This window comes from Myotis nattereri (assembly GCF_964212035.1).
Source record: "Myotis nattereri genome assembly, chromosome: 12".
Classification (NCBI taxonomy): Eukaryota; Metazoa; Chordata; class Mammalia; order Chiroptera; family Vespertilionidae; genus Myotis; species Myotis nattereri.
This window is the reverse complement of record NC_138087.1, coordinates 67,178,668-67,199,383: the sequence shown is the minus strand read 5'-3', so window position 1 is coordinate 67,199,383 and position 20,716 is coordinate 67,178,668. Positions and strand designations below refer to the sequence as shown.

The following is a 20,716-nucleotide window of genomic DNA, read 5'->3' as shown; positions in this document are numbered from 1 at the left end:
CTTTGTAAATGGGTCATTAAGACAACTTTCAATAAAGTTAAAATGAGCAAGGTAATACTGAATACATGTTCTTATGTCAACAATTAAATTAGAAATCAATAACAAAAGATACTGGTAAAATTCCAAAATTATTTAAAAGTTAAACAACATATTTCTAAATAACTCAGGGGTCAAAGAAATCTCAAGGGAAATTATATAACATTTTGAACTTAACGGTAATGAAAATGTAACATACAAAAATTTCCAAGATGTATCTAAAGCAGTGCTTAGAGGAAAACATTGCTTTAATGTTTAAAATCAATGAACTTAGGTTCCTCTTTAAAATAGCTTTTTATTTTAACTTTAAATAATAAAGAATTAAAATTAAAAAATAATAATAATAAAATAGCTTTTTTATATTAGAAAGAAGAGACAAGTAAACCCAAAAGAAGTAGACAGAAATAATAAAAATTAGAAATCAATGATACAGAAAATGGACAAACAAGAGAGATAATAATAAAATCATAAATTGGTCCTTTGAAAAGAACAAAAATATTAATAAGCCTTTAGCTAGACTGATCATAAAAAAAAAAAAAAAACACAAATTACCAATTTCAGCAATGAAATAGGGGAGGATCACTACATATCTCATAGATGTTAAAAATAATAAGGAAATACTATTTTTAAAAATGTTATGTCAATTGATTTTACAATTTAGATGAAATGGACTAGTCCCTTGAAATAAAAATTACCTATATGTATTTTTTAAAAATAAAGAAACATATTGCCAGAAAGAAAGCTCCATGCCCAAATACCTCCAATAGTGAATTCCATCAAACATGTAAGAAATGATACTAGTACAGTGGGGCCTTGACTTACGAGTGTCCCGACTGACGAGTTTTTCGAGATATGAGCTGTCTCTTGGCCGATTTTTTGCTTTGAGTTGCGAGCTAAAATTCAGGTTACGAGCCAGCTTCAGATACCCCACCGCTAGTTGGCGCAGCGAACGTCACAGTGAACGCCACAACATCAGCCCAGCATCACGTGTCTCACTCGTTCACTTTTTGATTTGACATACGAGTAATTTGAGTTACCAGCTCTGTCACGGAACAAATTAAACTCGTAAGTCAAGGCCCCACTGTATTATATAAAATCTTCAAAAAACAGAAGAAACATTTGCCAAATCACTTAATGAAGATTGCCGGATACCAAACCAAACAAAGACATCAAATGCCAGCATTTCTCATGAACAAAGACACAGAAAATCCTAACAAAATGTCAGCAAGTAGAGGTTAGCAGTATATAAAAAGAATAATATATTAGAACCAAGTAGGACTTATGTCAGGTTAGTTTAACATTTAAAAAATTAATCAGTGTGATTCATCATATTAACAAAATAAAGAAAAAAACCATGTCATCTTCATAGATAGATAAAGGCATTTGACAAAATTAAGCACCCATTCATGATGAAAAACTTTCTGTAAACTATAGAAGACATCGCCATCAAGTTAATAAAGGGCATCTATGAACAACCTCTAGTTAACATTAACATCGTATGTAACAGTGAAAGGCTATATGTTTCCCCCAAAGATGGGAACAAGGCAAGGATGTCCACTCTAATCACTTCTGTTCAACATTGTACAGAGGTCCTAGCCAAGTGCAGTTTAACAAGAAAAAGAAATAAAAGGCACATAGATTACAAAGGAAGAAATAACATTTGTTCACAGATGAATTAATTGTATACATAGAAAATCCTAATAAATCTACAAAAAGGGACTTCTAGAATTAATAAGGGAATCAAGCAAAGTCATATGATACAAGTTCAAAATTAAAAAGCCACTTGGATGTTTATAACTAGCAACAAACAATTGGAAAATGAAATTCAAAAATATCATTTACAATAGCATAAAAAATAAAAACTTGTAGGGAAAGCTATAAAACCCTGCTGAGATAAATTAAGAAAGATATAAATAAAGGAAGGGGGAGTGGGAAGAGAGTAGGCAAAGAACTTGTATGCATATATGTATAACCCATGGACAGACAATAGATTGGTGAAGGCCTGGGGAGGGAGTGGGAAGAGGGTACAGGGGGTCAATGGGTTTGGCTGGTTTGGCTCGCTGGATAGCGTGTTGGCCTGCAGACTGATTCCAGTTAAGGGCTCATGCCCAGGTTTCAGGCTCGACCCCCAGCAGGGGGCAGGCAGGAGGCAGCAGATCAATGATTCTCTCTCATCATTGATGTTTCTAACTTTCTCTCCCTCTCCCTTCCGCTCTGAAATCAAAAATATATTTACATTTTTTAAAAATAAAAAGTCATGTATCTAACTCAGCACTGTTAATATGTCCACTGTCTCCAAACGGAGCTGTAGATTCAAAGTCCTTGCAGGCGTCTTTGTAGTAATAGGACAAACTGATTATAAAATTGACCCAGAGACGCAAAAGTAGCCAAAACTACTCTGAAGATAAACCAAGTGGGAAGACTGGCACTCCCTGATAAGACCGACTATAAAGCCATAGCTTTCCTAGCTAAGAGTAAACACACAGATGAATGGAGCAAAGTAGAGTCCAGAAACAGACCAAAACATACATGGCCGATTGGTTTTCAACGAAATATTTCATGCTCAAACATACTGCTTCAATATGGAATGGGTGATCTGAAAACTGATTCTGGAACAAATTGACACTTGAAAGGTTTCCCCCGCCCCTCAGTTTGTCAGACCTACTCCCTGGCCTTGAAGCGGAGCCTGACCTCCGACATTTCGTACCCTGGGACCACACCTCCAGGATTCACTCAAATAGTCTCAGTCCTCGTATGGGCTCAGCCATCTGCTCCAGCTCTGTTGCTCTGTCTCCCTGGCTCCCCAAACGCTGACCTCCTGATGCAGCTCCAAATATCAGTATCAGGACTGTCTCCTCATGTCAGGACCCACTTCTTCAGTTTACCTACCTGTCACCCTACCTGTTCAACTCTGCAATCTGCCATGGTCGCTGCCAACACCAACTGTGTACTGTTAGACACTCCCTTGGCCAGTCTCAGCTCCCTGGGGACCTCTGGCCCCAGCTCCCAGCACACAGAACCCAGGACACGGTCGCAACCACAGTATGATTCAAGGCCATGGGACGGAGTGCCATCTACCTGAGCAGTAAAGAGCTGGAACTCGTCAGGCAGAATCCAAGAGCGAGGGTAGAAGTTGTACTCCTCAGGAAAGAGATTCTGCATAATTCTCACTGCTCTGCTCAGAGTAATTTTACGCACCATCTCCGTCATGCCTGGGGAGGAGAGAAGCTGTGAGGTTTTAACAATAGTGGGCCACTAGCTATAAAACAGCCATTGTTTGGGACTTTTAAAACCACCCACCCGACATAGTCACTTTTCAGACTGGATAAAAAAAAGGTATGAGTTGTTCCCCACGGTGGTGACTCCTGGTTTGTTAAGACCTACCAAATTAATGAAAAATTTGAGGTGATAGGTGAATTTTTTTCCTTATAAAAATGAAACATCAATTCAAAGGAATGAGTTTCCACCTAGCTTATTACTCCATTCTTTGTCAGCCACCTAGATAATGAATAAAGAGAAGCAGTTATAGCTTACATTTAAAACTTAATATCTTTTTAAAATTTGGGGCCACCATACATATTTCTGGGATTCCTTGCATCTTATACCCTAGAGAATAGTGTCTAGTAGACTGTGCTTACATCATGAGAAGCTTAATTAAATTGTTTGTTTTAATCTTTTATGAGTATTAAATGTATAAAACAAAAGTATATATACCTTTCAGCATAAAATCTATCTCCCTAAAATAAGGACAGGGACTGGAGAAGATACCACAGTATAATTACAGTTTAAGGGGAAAATGGAATCCATAGGAGTTCTTCAGTTCTCGGTACTGATGCGAACATTGACCAGATCTCAATAATTTATCAGGAGGGAACTGAAATATCTCACTTATAAAACATTTGAAAAGAATGGCGGACTTCCCCCCCCACCCCCCCACCCCCCACATCTTTAGTAACACTGACAAGAGAAGTGAGTGTTTATCCTGGCAAATTTTAAGCAAATTATTTTATATTTTGGCATGCTTATTTCTCAAAGCAATATTGCCGCTAAAAATGGCCTTCACACCCTAGCCTGTTTGGCTCAGTGGATAGAGTGTCGGCCCGAAGGGTCCTGGGTTCTATTCCCATCAAGGATACATACCTCTGTTGCAGGCTTGATCCTGGCCCTGGTGGGGCACATATAGGAGGCAGCCAATCGACGTCTCTCTCTTACATTGATGTGTCTCTCCCCCTCCCTTCCACTCTCTTTAAAAATCAATGAGAAAATACCCTCGGGTGAGGATTAACAGCAACAACAACAAAAATGGTCTTCACCCTGAGAGAGCTACATAGTCCCATTGCTGACACTAGAAAATTGCTGAGAGAAGTATTTTTTTGTTGTTTTTTTTTAATCCTTGACTGGAATTGAACCCAGGACCCTTCAGTCTGCAGGCCAACACTCTATCCACTGAGCCAAACCAGCTAGGGCTGAGCGAAGTTATTTTTAATAGAAAGTACCAAGCTTCATGTTAGCTCGGCATGTCCGAATTATCACACCTTCCAAGAGGGCACGATCAGATTGAACGAGGTTTCTCTAACTGCCATGTGCAGGAAGCAAAGGGTAAACACTTGAGAATGGAGGTTTTAATGACCTACTTCTTGATTCCCTCAGCATATTAAAAAGAGCGATACACCTAAAAATTGCAGCTTCAACATGTCAATGCCCAGGTTCTTAGTTCTTGTTTAGAAGGATATGGAGAAGGATTAAGCAAGAAATAAAGGGACTTAAAAAGTTCTAATAAACTATGCTCTAATGTGGACTCTTCGATGTATATAAAAAAAAAATAAACAAACTCACTGAGGACACTGTCCTAAGCTTCCCAAGAAACATGCATGAGTTTGGAAAATCAAACCTCTTCCTCTTTATTCCCCTATGAAATTTTGAGTTATAAACACTGGAGCTGAACATAGGGGACACAAAAACAAATTGTCCGTTTTCTTGGGAACTCTTCACTCGTGTCTGACAAAGGTTTCCGTTAGTATTAAACTAAACCCTCGGGACGCACTGGGGCGCAGCACCTTACATCACACAGATGCTGCCTCCTGACCAGAATGTGGTGGTACGCTCCGCATCAGGGCGCCGTAAGCGGGAAAGGCTCAGAAACCCCTCAGCAGGTCAGAAGGACACACATAACAGACAGAAGTGCTGTGAGAACAGGAGCGCCACTTGAATGTTCCAGAAAAATTTTATGAAAATTGAGGTCCAGCAAGTGAAGTAAATATTAATTTTCAATCTGCAGTAACTCCTTCTGTGCTGAGGATCAGAGGTCCCTACACCAGCTAAGGTTCTGTTTCCGAGTTTACCTTTGTGTCTGTCTCCAGGTAGTTCTTTCCTGAAGACAGTCAACTTCAGAGGCAGTCCTGCCAACCAATGGCTACTTTTCCCAGACCCTGCCGGCCTGCTGGCTGTAGGCAGCTGAGCCCTAATCCCGCCAGTACACCTGTCTCCAGCAGGCACCTGTGTAGACCTCCCTCAGTCCACTGACCACCACAGCCTTTGTTCCCCTACCATATCTTGGCTGTGATGCCACCCAGTGCTGAAGAAGAAGAAGGTCTCCACCCTTCACTTGAGCCCATGAGGATGCTGCTGGCATCCCTACCCTCTGGCAGTGGCTCAGAAACAGATGTGAGGCGTGCCATCTTCTCTCAATAAGATGCTGGCAAGAGTAGCCGGCCTTCTAGCTGAGCCAGAGCCCATGTTCCCAGAGTAAATGTGTGAGTAGGGAGGTCACTGCCAGAATCTGTCTCCCTTCTGTAAGCAGCTACAGTGCCTGACCCTATCTGTGACTCCTGCCCTAGGCTTTGGGACCCATTCTGACCTGAGGTGGAGCCTAGGTCTAAGCATCAGTTCCCAAGACTAGGAACAAGGCACTCTTTGACCCCAACTTTGTAGTCCAATTAAATAAGGAGGAGTTCAACTGCTTTTCTGGGGTTCCATTGCTTTGTCCCCAATTTTTAGAAATGTCTTTTGTTCCTGGTACCTGAGCAATGCCTTTGCCTTGTTCTCTCCAATGTTCTTCCTCTGTCCCCCCTAGCCTACTCTGCAAGGGCTGGGGTCCTCCTGTCTGTGGCTTCAGGACCTACTAACAGGTTCTTTTGAGGCTGACTGGGTACCTGGGTTTCTCATTGAGGTCTCTCCCAAGATGTCCCTGTCTCGGCAGTTCCCCTATTGACTGGGAAACCCGCTAATGCAGGTTGAAGCTTCTCACACCAAGATCTTGCCTCCTGCCCCTCTCACCCCGCCGCCCTCCCCCCGCCCCCCCCCACTCCCACCCCCAGCACCAGGCCTGGGTTCTTCTTTTTGCAGCAAAGTCCCAAGACTTTGTGGATCTCTTCCCGTATGGAGTTACCCAAGAGTGTAACAACTTTGCCCAATTTAAAAAGCAAAAACAAGAAATAAGAACAAAATAAAATCTGAGCTGCTCTGGAAGCATTATTCAATCCAAATATCATTTATAACAGAAACACAAACCAGCTGTCAAACAACGAACAGTCCATTCAGATCCATCCGCTTCCCTCCATTCCCATCCCCACTGGTAAGTTCACTTTGGAGGCCGCAGCAGCCTCTTCGCTCTCTCTCCATTTCCTCTCTCGGCTTCCACCCACCTCCAGTGCACCTCTTGGCATGATCTTTCCGAAATCCAAAATGCCACTCTGGGGCTTAAATTCCTCAGCGGCTTCCCACGCCCTTCTGTCCCGGCCTGGCATCACTCCGCTGCCCTGTTACACGTGAGCCTTTCTAACCGTCATGGGCCACTCCCCCTGGCTGGGTGAGCAGTGAGTTCTAAGCAGTCTGTCTTTGCACCAGCTCTGCTCCCTTGCTTTACGTGAGGTTCAGGCCCATCCATCCCTGGAGGCTCAGCTCATATGTCAATCCTCCTCTCCGGGATCTCTCACTCCACCTATCCCAAGCTAACCTGGGTGAGGGCGAGTGTCCTCACTCCAAGCCCCCACAGCATCCCAAGTTTCCTCTAACACAGCACATATTTGGTAACACACTTCCCTCTCCACATGCCTCTCTCCTTGTCCTTGAGTCCCCAGCCCAGCCCAGTGCTTGCCAGACAGCTGCCCCCATGGATTCCTCAGTGGAGCCCCTTTCCTAGTCCCCTCCTCAGAGTGGGCTCTCAGGCACCACCGCCATGTGCTGTCAACATCTCAGACCCTGAAACTCATCAAAAGACTTGTTTGTAAGCTAAGAATTGAGAATTTCAGGCTTTCTTAAAGCAGATTATTTTTATAGAAAGTCTTAATTCATCAGTTAAGATATAATAACAAACCTTGAGGGAAATTGCCCATAGGAAAGTGGCTAAAATCTAACATGCTGACACAAACAAAATAAATTACTCCCATACGCGTGTCCAAAAGTTTTGCTTTTCAGTGTGGGAAGTATTTATACTTGCCAGGAACGTCCACTAGAACTTACTATAAGTAACATACAATGCATACAAAGTGCATTTGTTAAATAATGGGATATATCGGAGACAGAAGATAAGCTTCGACACAAACTGGAGCCAAAGGACAGACTGCTCGGTGATCACCCACTGCTGAGGACTGCATCTTCCTCAGAGCGGAGGGTGTGGCCATACTGTCACTCTGCCTAGAGGTTCAAGATCCTACTTTGTCATTAGAGCTAATTAATTGCTATTAGTAAAGTGGAAAACTATATATGTTAATCACTGGCAGGTGGAATATAGGATGGGACAAACTTGCTTCTTTGAGATAAATACCCTTTTATCACCTTTAATGAAACCAGGCCTTTGGCGGTATTTTTCTCTGTATTTCTAGTTTGTGTTCTGAATGGAGGGTCACGGCTCCTACATTTTCCTTCTCTCTAGACAAGGCGTGACAGGTCAGAAATGTAAATGAAGCCTCACTTATGATCAGGTCTTAGGAACTCTGTCCTCATTCAAAGTTGTTCTCTTTCAGATTATACTCTCCTGATATCCCAACAGGTCCTTTAGTAGCACCAAAAAGTCACCTTTTTTGCCCTAGCCAGTTTGGCTCAGTGGATAGAGAGTTGGCCTGCAGACTGAAGGTCCTGGGTTTGATTCTGGTCAAGGTCATGTACCTTGGTCCCCGGTCTTGGTCAGGGCTCGTGGCGGAGGCAATCAGTTGATGTGTCTCTCTCATATCCATGTTTCTTTCTCTCTCTCTCTCTCTCTCTCTCTCTCTCTCTCTCTCTCTCTCTCTGTCTCTCTCTCTCTCTCTCTCTCTCTCCCCCTCCCTTCCACTCTCTCTGAAAGATCAATGGAAACATATCCTCGGGTGAGGATTAACAACAACAACAAAAGTCACCTTTTCTGTGCAGTAAGACAGAAAGCAATAACTATTCCATTAGACCGTGTGCAAGAACCCTGAATGCAAGCATCATTCTTGTTCTGTAACAGAATCCTCTCTCCTTCTCTAAGGACAAATTTGACCTCAGGTTAATTTTCTAACTCTGTTCCCCTGGAAACCAATAAAAGTGGAGAGTTAGCTGTGTTACTAGACAACAAAGGATATGGTTAAAATGGCCCTGATTGGCAAATTGCATAGATAGCAGGTAGGAAGTCAGGACTCCAGGCTTTCCTGAGAGTGGTGATGCTTGTCACTGAGCATGACGCTGGCAGGAACCCTGGAAGCTATGCTGTGGAGTAGCTACATGAGATCTTGGGTCCTATGAGTCATCTAAGCCAAGACAGATTCCCATCCACCAGTGTAGGTCTTGTTTCTTTGCACCTGAGCTTTCACTCGAGGGACCAGACACTAGCTCCTGGAACCCTTGCAAAGACTCTGCTGGAGAGACATGCTGGGTACTGACCCGCTGGCAAGCTGTGTGTCCTGACCTACATCCTTCTACGTGAATCTGAGCCACCTGAGGTGTGGGGCAGTTTGTATGCTCAGCTGAAAAGCCCCTAGTGGACAAGGTACAAACAGCCAGTATATAATGTATGGATACTAGGTTTTCTGAGAGGTGTTGTCCTACAGATGTGGCATGTACTGCCAAAGGGAAAAAACAAATTGATTCTCCCCTTTTCAAAATGAGCATAGTCCAGCCGGTGTGGCTCAGTGGTTAACCGTCGACCTATGAACCAGGAAGTCTCGGTTCGATTCCCATCAGGACACATGCCTGGGTTGTGGGCTCAATCCCAGGAGGGGAAATGCAGGAGACAGCCGAGCAATGATTTCTCTCTCTCTCTCTCCTCTCTCCCCCTCTCCCTTCCTCTCTGAAATCAATTAAAAATATATTTAAAGCAGAGAATTTCTTTAATAAAAAATAAGTAAACAAATAAATAAAATAGGCATAAATAATATAACACTGAGAGAAAACACCTTATATTCAGGCAACTACACTCTGGTGAAAGGACACTCATGTCCTTCCACCAGTGGAATCAGACCAGGAGAGCAATTATGTCAAAATGATACATAAACATGGTTAAGGTTTGGGAGGAAATACAGAAATATCTATATTGTGGTTTTGTTAAAGGAGGTGATGATCTTTTTAAAAACAATTTTTATTATTATATTATAACATGCTTGGAACCATCTGTTAAAATTTCTGAAAATCAGTTGAAGACGCTTTGGCTATGATCAGACCCAGCTCAACAATGTTCCTTTCCCCCAAGCACCTCCACTCACTGTAACTACCCTCTTCACTTAGTCATTAAAAATAATGAATAGCAATCACAGCAGAAGAGGGCGGTAGAGGCACAGAGGGTGGTGGAGAGTGGACTGGGGGGGTATCTTAAAATGTTGGCTAGGCCACTTTCCTGGCACAAGTCCCCTCGCAGGCAAGTCTCACTGGGATAATGGCTTTGGGTAAAAGCAGAGGTTCTGCCACCTCTTATTCCCAGACAGGTGCATTTGATTTTTAAAATAGTACCTCCAAATGTGATACTTAAAGAAAATGAAAATTGCTAACCCCATTTCTGTGACATATTCCTAGAATTTTAGTACTTCTGTTTCCTGCAAATTATTTACGTAAAATGGTCTATTTTTTTTTCATTTTGAGAATATAATCCCCTCACCACACCCCCATGTTATATCTATAACTGAAAAAGTGAAAATCATGTTCTTCCACCAGTGGAATCGACCAGGACAGCCTGTCTTTTGATGTTTTTGAGCCTCCAATCTTCAACCCCCTGGTGGGTTAAGTCCAGATTCCTCTGCATTAGCATCCCTCCCAAGGTGATGGTGCCCAGGCAGAGTGCAGGCAGCAACTCCAATGAAGAGATCTCGAGTTTGATCTCAAAGCACTGTCATGTTATTGAGGACAAGTGCACCCTGAGACCCAGCCTGGAAACATTCGTAAATGCCAGCAACAAAAACAACAGTGGATACCTGGAAACTTGTTCACTTGACCGGAGAATATGTTGTTGTCATGAAATGAAACACCATGCCAGTAGATGTCACAGGGCGAGCGGCGGCCAAAAGGGAACTAGAAGAAAGAGGAAAAAATGTGACTAATCATCACAAGAGCAAGAGGAACAGCGACCACACTGATATCTACCGGGTACAAACACCAGGCACCCGGCACACATCACATGATTCAGTCCTCATAATAAGCATGTGCTGTCGCTGATATTCTTTCCCATTTTACAGGTGAGGAGACAGACTCAGGCAGGTTAAGTAACTTGCTCAGGGTCACAACCAGGAGGGTGGAGTTCTGATTCCATGTGGCAGGCACTACACTCATGACTTTACAGGTACCTTTTCATTTTAATCCTCATAACTACCTACCAAGGATTATTCCCATTTTGCCAATGAGAAAATTGGGGCTGTGAATGGGATTCTAATATGCCCAAGGTCACACACAGCTGGTAAGGGGAAGAATCAAGATCTAAAGCCAGGTCTATCTGGATCCCAAGCCATTCTTCTCTTTCTCTGAAAACTACAACTCTTAACCCAGTCCCCAAAGAATGAATGAGCTTTCACAATCTCTCTCTCTCTCTCTCTCTCTCTCTCTCTCTCTCTCTCTCTCTCTGTCTCTCTCTGTCTCTCTCTCTCTCACACACACACACACACACTCACACACACACACACACACACACACACACACACACACACACACACGGTCCATAGGGTAGGATGCATCCCCAGTGCCTAAAAACAGTTCCTGGCATTCAGTAAGAGTTTTTAAATAAATAAATGAACAAACCAGGAGTGGTCATCTGACTCAAGGTGAGATAACCAGATTCTCCCAGGAATTTGGAAATCAGAGATGCTGGGCAGCCTCGGCTGGCCCTTGAACTGGAAGTAATAAAAAGCCAGAGCCAGGCAGCTGTGCTTGGCTGTGTGCACAGAGAAGCCAAGGCAGCCAATCTGCTGAGAGAGAGAGAAAAGGAGCAGGTGCAGAGATAAAAGTAGAGGTGAGACGCTGTGGCCCTGGAGACACATATTGAGGGACCCCAGTTCCTAGGGCTTCCAGGTCCTGGACCCAGAACCTCCTGAGCCTGGCTGTCCTTCCTGTCCTTGGGTCCTATAAGATAGTCTTGTATCCTTAAAACACACCTGCTTTTTGCACAAGCTATAGGGTTTCCCTCACTGAGACAAAGGGCCTGCTCTTTCCACCACTGCCTAAGTTATCAAATTTGATCTAATTCTGAATTTACAGAATTGTTATCAAAGTTACCAAATTCTGCATTTACAGAATGTATTTTTAAATCTGTAACTCAGATGATTCTTGTTAAAGGAAAAAGTGAAGACATGTTAGTCCATATTTAGAACCTGCTTGTTTAAAGTCCAGATGAGGAGAAATACCAACACATTTAATAAAATCATTTGATTTTCCCATTCTAAGACTACAGTTAATGAGAATTTTTATATACTCCAAGTTGAGAGGGCCACATTCCAATGGAAGAACACAGCATTACTAATGAAATGGTGGTGACTCGAAGCTTTCCAACTATTCCCAATTAGAATGAAGGCAAACAGCCTCACGCACTTTAAATCATTCACATTATTTCTAAACTGTGCCAAACTGAAGCATATGTTACACACTCTATTAGCATTAACAAGTTCCATCTATAATGTACAGCATTTCACTCATTTTCTTTGCATCCAGTGGACTGAAGTTATTAATTCGGTACTCATAAATACAAAGAGATACAACATACATTATTTTCTTCCAGCTGCTGGGTGCTAATATGGAGAAAGGGAATTAACTTAACCAGGGAGATATCTCTAAAAGAAGACTCTCCAAGCAAAGTTTCTACGATGCAAAATGATTTTGCTGCTCAAAATGTGGGACCAACACCTGCTCTATGTTGGGGGACAACTGTTGACTCCTTATCACCCATATGGTCACACCTCAATCCTTGCTACCTTCTCCCCAATCAACCCTTCATTCAGAAGTGCCTCTAACTCATTTTGTTTTGAGAAACTGCCTTTTTAAAAAATCCATTCATTCAATAATTACCATGCCAGGCACTGTGCTAGCTACTGAGAACACAGAGAAACACAATTTTAAATAGGTCAAAGGCTTCATAATCCCATCTCTTTTAAAGATCTTTTTCAATACTGCCCATTTTCACTACCTCTGGCCAACATGCTACTGGAAGTTCTAGCCAAAGCAATAGGCAAGAGAAAAAAATACAAGCTATCCAGATTGGGAACAAATAAGTAATATATCTGTTTGCATATGATATTATTTTATATGTAAGAAACATTAAAGACACTCATACACACAACTGTTAGAAATAAACAAATTCAGCAAAGTTGCAGATACAAAATCAATACACAAAAATCATTGTTTTTCTATACATTAACCATGAACAATCCCAAAAGGAAATTAAGAAAACAATTACATTTACAGTAGCATCAAAAAGAATACAATACTGCCCTGGCCAGTTTTCTCAATGGTTAGAGCATCAGCCCTGGGAACAAAGGATTGTTGACTCAATTTCTGGTCAAGGGCAATTTTCTAGGTTGCCAGGTTCAATTCCCGGCCCCAATTGGGGTACAAGCAGGAGGCAAATAATTGATGTGTCTCTCAAGTCAGTGTTTTTCTCCTCTCTCTTTCTTCCCCCCTCTCCCTCCCTTCCACTCTCTCTAAAAATCAATGGAAAAAATATCCTCACTCCTTGGGTGAGCATAAAAATAATAATAATATAATACATAGGAAATCACCAATGAGGCAAAAAACTTGTACACTGAAAACTAGGAAATGTTATGAAAAAAAAAAAATAAAGACACACATAAGTAAAAAGACATCCCAAGTTCATGGATTAGATGATTTAATATTGTTGAAATGTCAATTGATGGTATAAACAATTGATATAAAATCCAAATGAGTTGAAAACTTATTTCCACATAAAAACTTACACACAGATGTTTATAGCAGCTTTATTCATAATTGCCAAAACTTGGAAGCCACCAAGATGCCCTTAGTGGGTGAATAGATAAATAAACTGTGATATATCCTGACAAAATTATTCAGCACTAAAAAGAAATGAGCTCTCAAGTCATGAAAAGACATGTTGGGAGGTATTAAGTATGTGCTTTTAAGTGAAAGAAGCCCATTTGAAAAGGCTATATACTGTATGATTCCAGCTATCTGACATTCTGGAAAAGGCAAAACTATAAAGACAGCAAAGGGATCAGGGGCTAGGGGGAAGGAAAGGATGATAGGTGGAGCACAGAAGATGTTTAGGGCAGTGAAACTACTCTATAGGATACTGTAATGCTGGATACATGTCATTATACATTTGTTCAAACCCACAGAATGTACCCTACCAAGGGTGAACCCTAATATAAACTATGGGCTTTGGGTAATAATGATGTATCAATGTAGGCTCATCAATTGTAATGAATGTACTATTCTGGTATGGGATTTTGATAGTGGGAGAGGCTGTGCATATGTGGGGACAGTGAATATAAAGGAAATCTCTGTTCCTTCTACTCAATTTTGCTGTGAACCTATTATAGCCCTAAATAAAAATAATGGAAATAAAATTTGAAAAAAACATCATGGTACTAGCACAAAGACAGACATATAGATCAATAGGATAGGATAGAGAACCCAGAAATAAACCCTTGCATTTATGGTCAAATGATTTTTGACAAGGATGACAAAACTATTCAATGGGGATGGGAAAACTGGATGTTCACATGCAAAAAGAATAATGTTGGATCCTTAACTTACACCATACACAAAAATTAACTCAAAATGAGCCAAAGACCTAATCATAAGAGCTAGGAAAAATATGGGGGATAAACTTTATGACATTGGATTTGGCAATGATTTCTTAGATATGACACCAAAGCACAGGGAATAAATAAATGAATAAATAAATAAACAAACAAAACTTCATCAAAATTAAAACTTTTTGCATGAAAGGACACTATCAACAGAATGAAAGAGCAACCCATGGAATGGGAGAAAATATTTTAAAATGATATCTCTGACAAAGAATTAATATTCAGAATATATTTTAAACTGCCTACAACTCAACAACAAAAAGCAACCCAATTAAAAAATAGGCAAAGGATTTGAATAGACATTTCTCCAAAAAAAAGATATGCAGATGGTTAGTATGCACATGAAAAGATGCTCAACAATGCTAGTCATTAGGGAAATGAAAATTGAAATCACAATGAGACACCACTTCACACCCATTAGGAGGGCTATTATAAAAAATAGTAATAAAAATAAGTGTTGATAAGGATGTAGAGAAATTGGAACCCTTGCACATTGGGAATTCAAAAAAGCTTCTGTGGGAACATAATTCCACTTCTGGGTATATACCCAAAGAATTCAGGGACTCGAATAAATATTGATACACAAATGTTCACAGCAGCATTATTCACAAACACCAAAAAGTGGAAACAGTCCAAGTGTTCATCAACTGTCCATCAATGAATAAACAAAATGTGGTACACATATACTACTACTCAGCCTTAAGAAGGAATGAAATTTTGACACCTGCTATAATACAGATGACCCCTGAAGACATTATGCTAAGTGAAATAAAACAGACACAAAAGGACAAACATTGTATGGTTCCACTTATATGAGACAGCTAGAGCAGTCAGATTCCTAGGAAAAGTAAATGGTGGTTTCTAGGGGTAGGGGAGGGAACAACAAGGAATTATTTGTTTAATGGGTACAGAGTTTCAGTTTGGGAACATGCAATAAGTTCTGGAGATGGATGGTGGTGATGATTGAAAAACAATGTGAATGTATTTAATGCCACTGAATTGTACACCTAATGATGGTTAAGATGGTATGTCTATTTTACCATACTAAAACAACATCAAAAACTGTTTGCTTACACCCTGTGACACTAAGGGGCCATTTGAGGCTCTACTCTGAGCTCTCTGTAGCCTGGAATGGTGCATGGATTTTCATAGGGCAACTGAAAATTGACAAATGCTTCCCAGACTCCCCACTCCCCATTTTTCTCAAGGTCACATCATCACATTTACTCCAGGAGATTCAGAGACTCCCTGAAGCCTCTAGCTGTTAAGAGACACCATGTTAGAATGAGTATGTGAAGTTATGAATAGTAGCTACACAAATACATCATCATGATCATCACTATCATTAAAGTTAACATTTAGGTAATGCTATGTGTAATTGTTAAACAACTTATCTCATTTAATCCTCACAACAACCTTATGAGGAAAGTGCTACTATTAATCCTATTTACAGTTGAAGAAACCAAAGCTTTGAGATATTAACTAACTTTCCCAAGGTAAAAGCTAGTAAGGGCAGAGCCAGGATTAAATCCAGGTCTGCCTGACTCCAAGGCCCATGTACTTAACCAGCTACACACAACTAATCTTGAACTGATCACTGTAGTGGAATTTATCAGTCACACATGAACCATAGTAACTAACCTACCCTCACACTACATGCTACCATCTTTTCCACAAAGGAAGTGGCTCTTTCAGCAAATACACCTGAAAGGACCCAAAATCCCTTTCCCTCTTGCCCAGAAGGACTAAAACACACTTGCAAAATAGCCAGGCTCAGACAAAAATTGAAGTCAGTAAATGTCCTTTGAGCATATTTGTGCTTAAGGAACTGATATTCAGGTCCCTCTTCTAATGACCCAGAGAGCAAGTTTGAACACCCCAAGGGCTTTTGCAAAAAGAAATTTCACAGTGCATGCTGATGAAAGCACAATTCACATTTCTGTACTTTGTGAATGATTTTCTTCATGAACAGAAAATCTTTCAAGTGATTGGGCATAAAAGTGGCAAATAAGCTTTGATATGGGCAAGCATATGTGTAATGCATCTACAGAGGGAACTGACCCAAATTGCTGCTTTAAAATGAGGGGCCGGAAGTACTCAGGGGAAACACAAAGAAAGTGTAGCAGCCAGAGCACCATGCTTGGACTGGGAAGACCCTGGCTCAAGCCCCGACCCACCACACCCACCCGGAGGCCTTGACATGTGGACCCTGCCCCTCTAGGCCTCAGCAGCTCATCTACAGAAGAGGAAAACAACAGCAATAAAACCTACCTACCTCGCAGGGTTGTTATGTGGACAGAGACAATGCATGGAAAAGCATTTTATAAATAGCAAATTGCTGTTATAAAGGACAGGTTATTGTTTTTAATGTCCAAGGAAATCACCTCATTAGTAACTTCAATGTAAAAAGATGCCATGAAAATATCCAGCACCATTAGGACACCTCTGGAATAAAAACACCGTGGTAACCTGCACTTAGGGGCTTTCCATGGTGTCCCCAGGCAGAGTTAATAGAGTCCCCTCCGATGCCCCCTCTGTACTCTGTTGATGTGCGAGATGCAGCCACCACTTTGGGGGGGAGGGGTGGTTTCTGTTTACATGACTGCCTCCCCACCAGACAGAAGGCTACCCTCCCCCACCTACCCATCTGTTGCAGGGAGCTTCCAACCATCCCTGTTTCCTGGAACTCATACCTGTGTAGTCTTCACCTACACTGTTACAGACTTGGTCTGTGTGACCAATAGCTACAGCACAAGTGACATTCCGATATTAGGAAACTTCCAATATGCTAATATCTTTATAAAAAGACTGACACACCTCCCTTCCCTCTCTCTCTCTCTCTCTCATCATCATCATCATCATCATCATCACCATCACCCATTTTGGGGAAGCCTAGGAAGAGGTAAGAAATCAAAGCCTCCTGACCACAGCCATGGGAGTGAAGGACGTGGATCCTTTGGCCCCAGGCAAGTCTTTAGAGACTGTGACCCTGTCCCGCAGCTTAACTGCAGCCTTGAGAGGGACCCTGAGCCACAACCCTCAGATCAGCCACACTCAGACTCCTAACCCGCAGAGATAATAAATGTGTGTTGTTTCAAGCTGCTAAGTTTGGGGAAAATTTGTCACACAGAAATAGATACTGAATACACCATTCCAGTTTCAGAGCTGGGTCATGGAGAAGGAAAGCATTCTGAAAATGAAGGAATCTAAGACTAATACAGCTTTATAATGAATATAATAATAACTATTTATTGAGTACTAATTATGTGCCAGGTATCTTACATACATGCCTTCATTTTGCACATAAAATAATACAATCTTGTCTGGCTGGTGTGGTTCAGTTGGTTGAGCACTGTCCCATGTACCAGGAGGTCACGGTTCAATTCCTGGTCAGGACACATGCCCAGGTTGCGGGCTTGATCCCCAGTATGGGGCATGCAGGAGGCAGCCAATCAATGATTCTCTCTCTTCACTGATGTTTCTCTCTCTCTGTCCCTCTCCCTCTCCCTTCCTCTCTGAAATCAATAAAAATAATTTTTTTAAAAAATGCAATCCCACTGCTAATAAGTGGCAAACCACAACTTGAAGTCATGCTGGTCCATCTCCAAAGACTGTGCTCTTTGGACTGTTCCAAGAGAGATGGGTAGATAGATGGATTAGTCTGCGACCAAAAAACTGAACAAATATATCTATAAAAAATTGAGTTGTGATTAACACTTCAAGAAAGATTGTGGCATGCCATCAGTAGATGAGTGGATAAAAAAGCTGTGGTACATTTATATGATGGAATACTATCCAGCAGTAAAAAAAAAAAAAAAAAAAAAAAAAAAGTCTCTTACCCTTTGAGACAGCATGGAAGGACCTGGAGAGTATCATGCTAAGTGAAATTAGTCAGTCAGAGAAAGACAAGTATCACATGATCGCACTCATATGTGGAATCTAAGTAACAAAATAAACTGATGAATGGAGTGGATGACGAGACGTGGAAGCATGAAACAGAGTGCAGAATCTCAGAGGGAAGGTGGGGAGGGTGAATGGGTGGGAAGTAATTAACCAAAGACCTTGCATGCATATATGCATAACCCATGAACAGACAATAGAGTGCTGAAGGCCTGTGGGAGGAGGAAGGGGGGGGGCATATGTAATACTTTCAACAATAAAGAATTATTTTTTAAAAAAAGAAGAAAGAAAGAAAGAATGTGGCACAGAAATGCCAGAGAAGGCCAGTTAGAAAGGGAAAAGGCTGAGCAATTGCCCTTCAAGAATTGACTAAAAACTTAACACTTTTCTTCAATCAAGAAAGCAAAGAGACAGACCTAGCCTCTTTGGCTCAATGAATAGAGCATCGTCCTGCGGACTGAAGGGTCCGGTTCGATTCTGGTCAAAGGCACATGCCCGGGTTGCAGGCTTGATCCCCAGTAGGGGGCGTGCAAGAGGCAGCCAATCAATGATTCTCATCATTGATTTTTCAATCTCTCTCTCCTCCCTTCCTCTTTCTGAAATCAATAAAAATATATTAAATAGAAAGAAAGAAAGAAGACAAAGAAAATACTGGTGGAAATCCATCCAGTCCTGAAGGGTGTGCCCAGATGGGGCTCGGTTCTCTATGCCGAATGTGAGCATATCAAAGGAAGGTGAGCCCCCTTCAAGCCTAAGAGAGGGAGGGCAGCTCACTCTATTACTCAGCTCTCAGCAATGGCATCGCTATCCTCTCAGACAGGTGAGAAACGCCAACCAACCACCCCACTGAGGGGCCAGGCTCCTTCCTGCCTGTGCAAAGTGGGGCTGATGAGAAAAGGCCTCCCTGTGTGGTAAGGGACGGGCTGGCTTCATGACCCCAGTGTCTCTGGATGGGGCTGGGGGAAAAGCCCACACATAGGTCAAGCCTGCTACCTGAGAGGGACAATAATGGCAATGTGATTGGTTATTAGATGGATTAATAATGTGTCTGATCACCTGGCACCGTGCCTGGCACACAATGCCTGGTGTGCAGGAGGTGTTCAAACAGTGCTGCTTACCTTCCCTGCTTCTGCTCCTTCCCAGCACCCTTCACCCAAATCCATTGGCTGGTGAGATGTTACCCAGAGGAGCTGCTGGGCAGGGTGTTTTCTAGGACCAGCCTCAAGAAAAACGTGCACAAGCTACACCAGGGGGTTTGCAGCATGTAGTCTCCAAGTGGGCACCAACCTCTGCAGAAAGCCCGTGCTTGCAGGAAAGCTCCTTGACTTGAGGTCAAGAGCCTGGATTCAAATCTCAGCCCTGCCAATGACTAAGGCCCCCAGTTTCATCATCTGAGAAAGGGGACTAGCAAAGCCTTCCACACAGGGGGTGCAGTGAAGATTAAAAACAATTATGCAAGTAAAAGAGAGTTTGTGACCGGCCTGGCACATTGTAAGAGTCCAATAACAGAATATTGAGAGTGAGCCTCCCAGATTGCTCCTCACCTAACTGAGTCTCATGGTGAGAAAGGAGAGAAGCAGAGTCCCCAGACATCCCCCCTGTAGAGAGCAGAGGCTGGCCCTCAACTAATCCACCTTCTGGAGAACAGCAGTGAATCACAGCCCCAGGGATTCCGGAGCCAGCCTGGGGTAGAGACAGGCGTTTACAGATAGCACGTTCTGTGTGACAAAGTGCTGGGCGAGCCCAGGAGGAGCAATGTTTCCAGGCAAGGCACAAGGCGAGGAAAGTTTAACCAAGGAGGGGCCACTGGAGCTAGTGTGAAGGAGGCATTTGCCAGGCAGAGATGAAGAGAAAGGGATGACTGCAGGGCAGGGAATCTAGGAGAGCATGAGAGCTTCCGTGTGCCCGGGGCCAAAGTTGGAGCAGTCCCTGGGCCAAGACAGATCACGAAGGGCTCCTGGGTAAGCTGAGGAATTGGAACGGGATTCTGCAGGTGGAAGAGAGCCAAGGGAAGTGCTCAAGCAGGGCAAGGCTGGCCGGGCGAGAGTGGAGGGTGGAGGGGAGGCAGAGAGAGACTGAGAACAGAGACTGAGGATGAGGAAGCCAGCCAAGGCTGGGAGAAAGGGGATGGGGCAGGGCGATGTCTGGGCAAAGAGAGAAAGAATGCTCTGGGAAGAAGCATGGGAAAAAAGCATGGTTCAGTGTGTAAGAATTACTCTGCCACTCCATGCACTTCTGTGCCCTTTTTCTGTGCCTCTTCTGTGCCCGTGGGCACATGCCTGGCCCATCTCCTCCAGGTTCCTCGTCGTTGGGGATGGAGAGGACCCCACAGGGATAAGTGGCACTGAGGAGCCTTCCAGTTTAATACAGCGTGTCTGGCTCCAGTGGGTTTCCCAGGAAGACAATAATTACTCATCCTCTAATAGAGCCAATAAATACAGCAGGAGGATAAGTAATTAACAACCTTTTGCTGGAAAGTAGCAATTCTCATGATCTATGAAGTTTCCCTTTCCTGTTCACCACTTCCTCCTTACCGCGAGTATGATACTCTGGGTAACTATGCC

General features: G+C 42.5%; 1 protein-coding gene across 1 annotated transcript in view; it reads right to left on the bottom strand.

Moving 5' to 3' along the window:
• Nucleotides 1-20,716, bottom strand: part of TTLL11 (tubulin tyrosine ligase like 11) — a gene marked incomplete at its 5' end in the record, with an annotated part of 187,369 nt that overhangs the window by 140,189 nt on the left and 26,464 nt on the right. Inside the window, 2 exon segments of the mRNA XM_081103361.1 lie at nt 3,115-3,248; nt 10,395-10,491. Coding sequence (XP_080959487.1) covers nt 3,115-3,248; nt 10,395-10,491 — 231 coding nt within the window.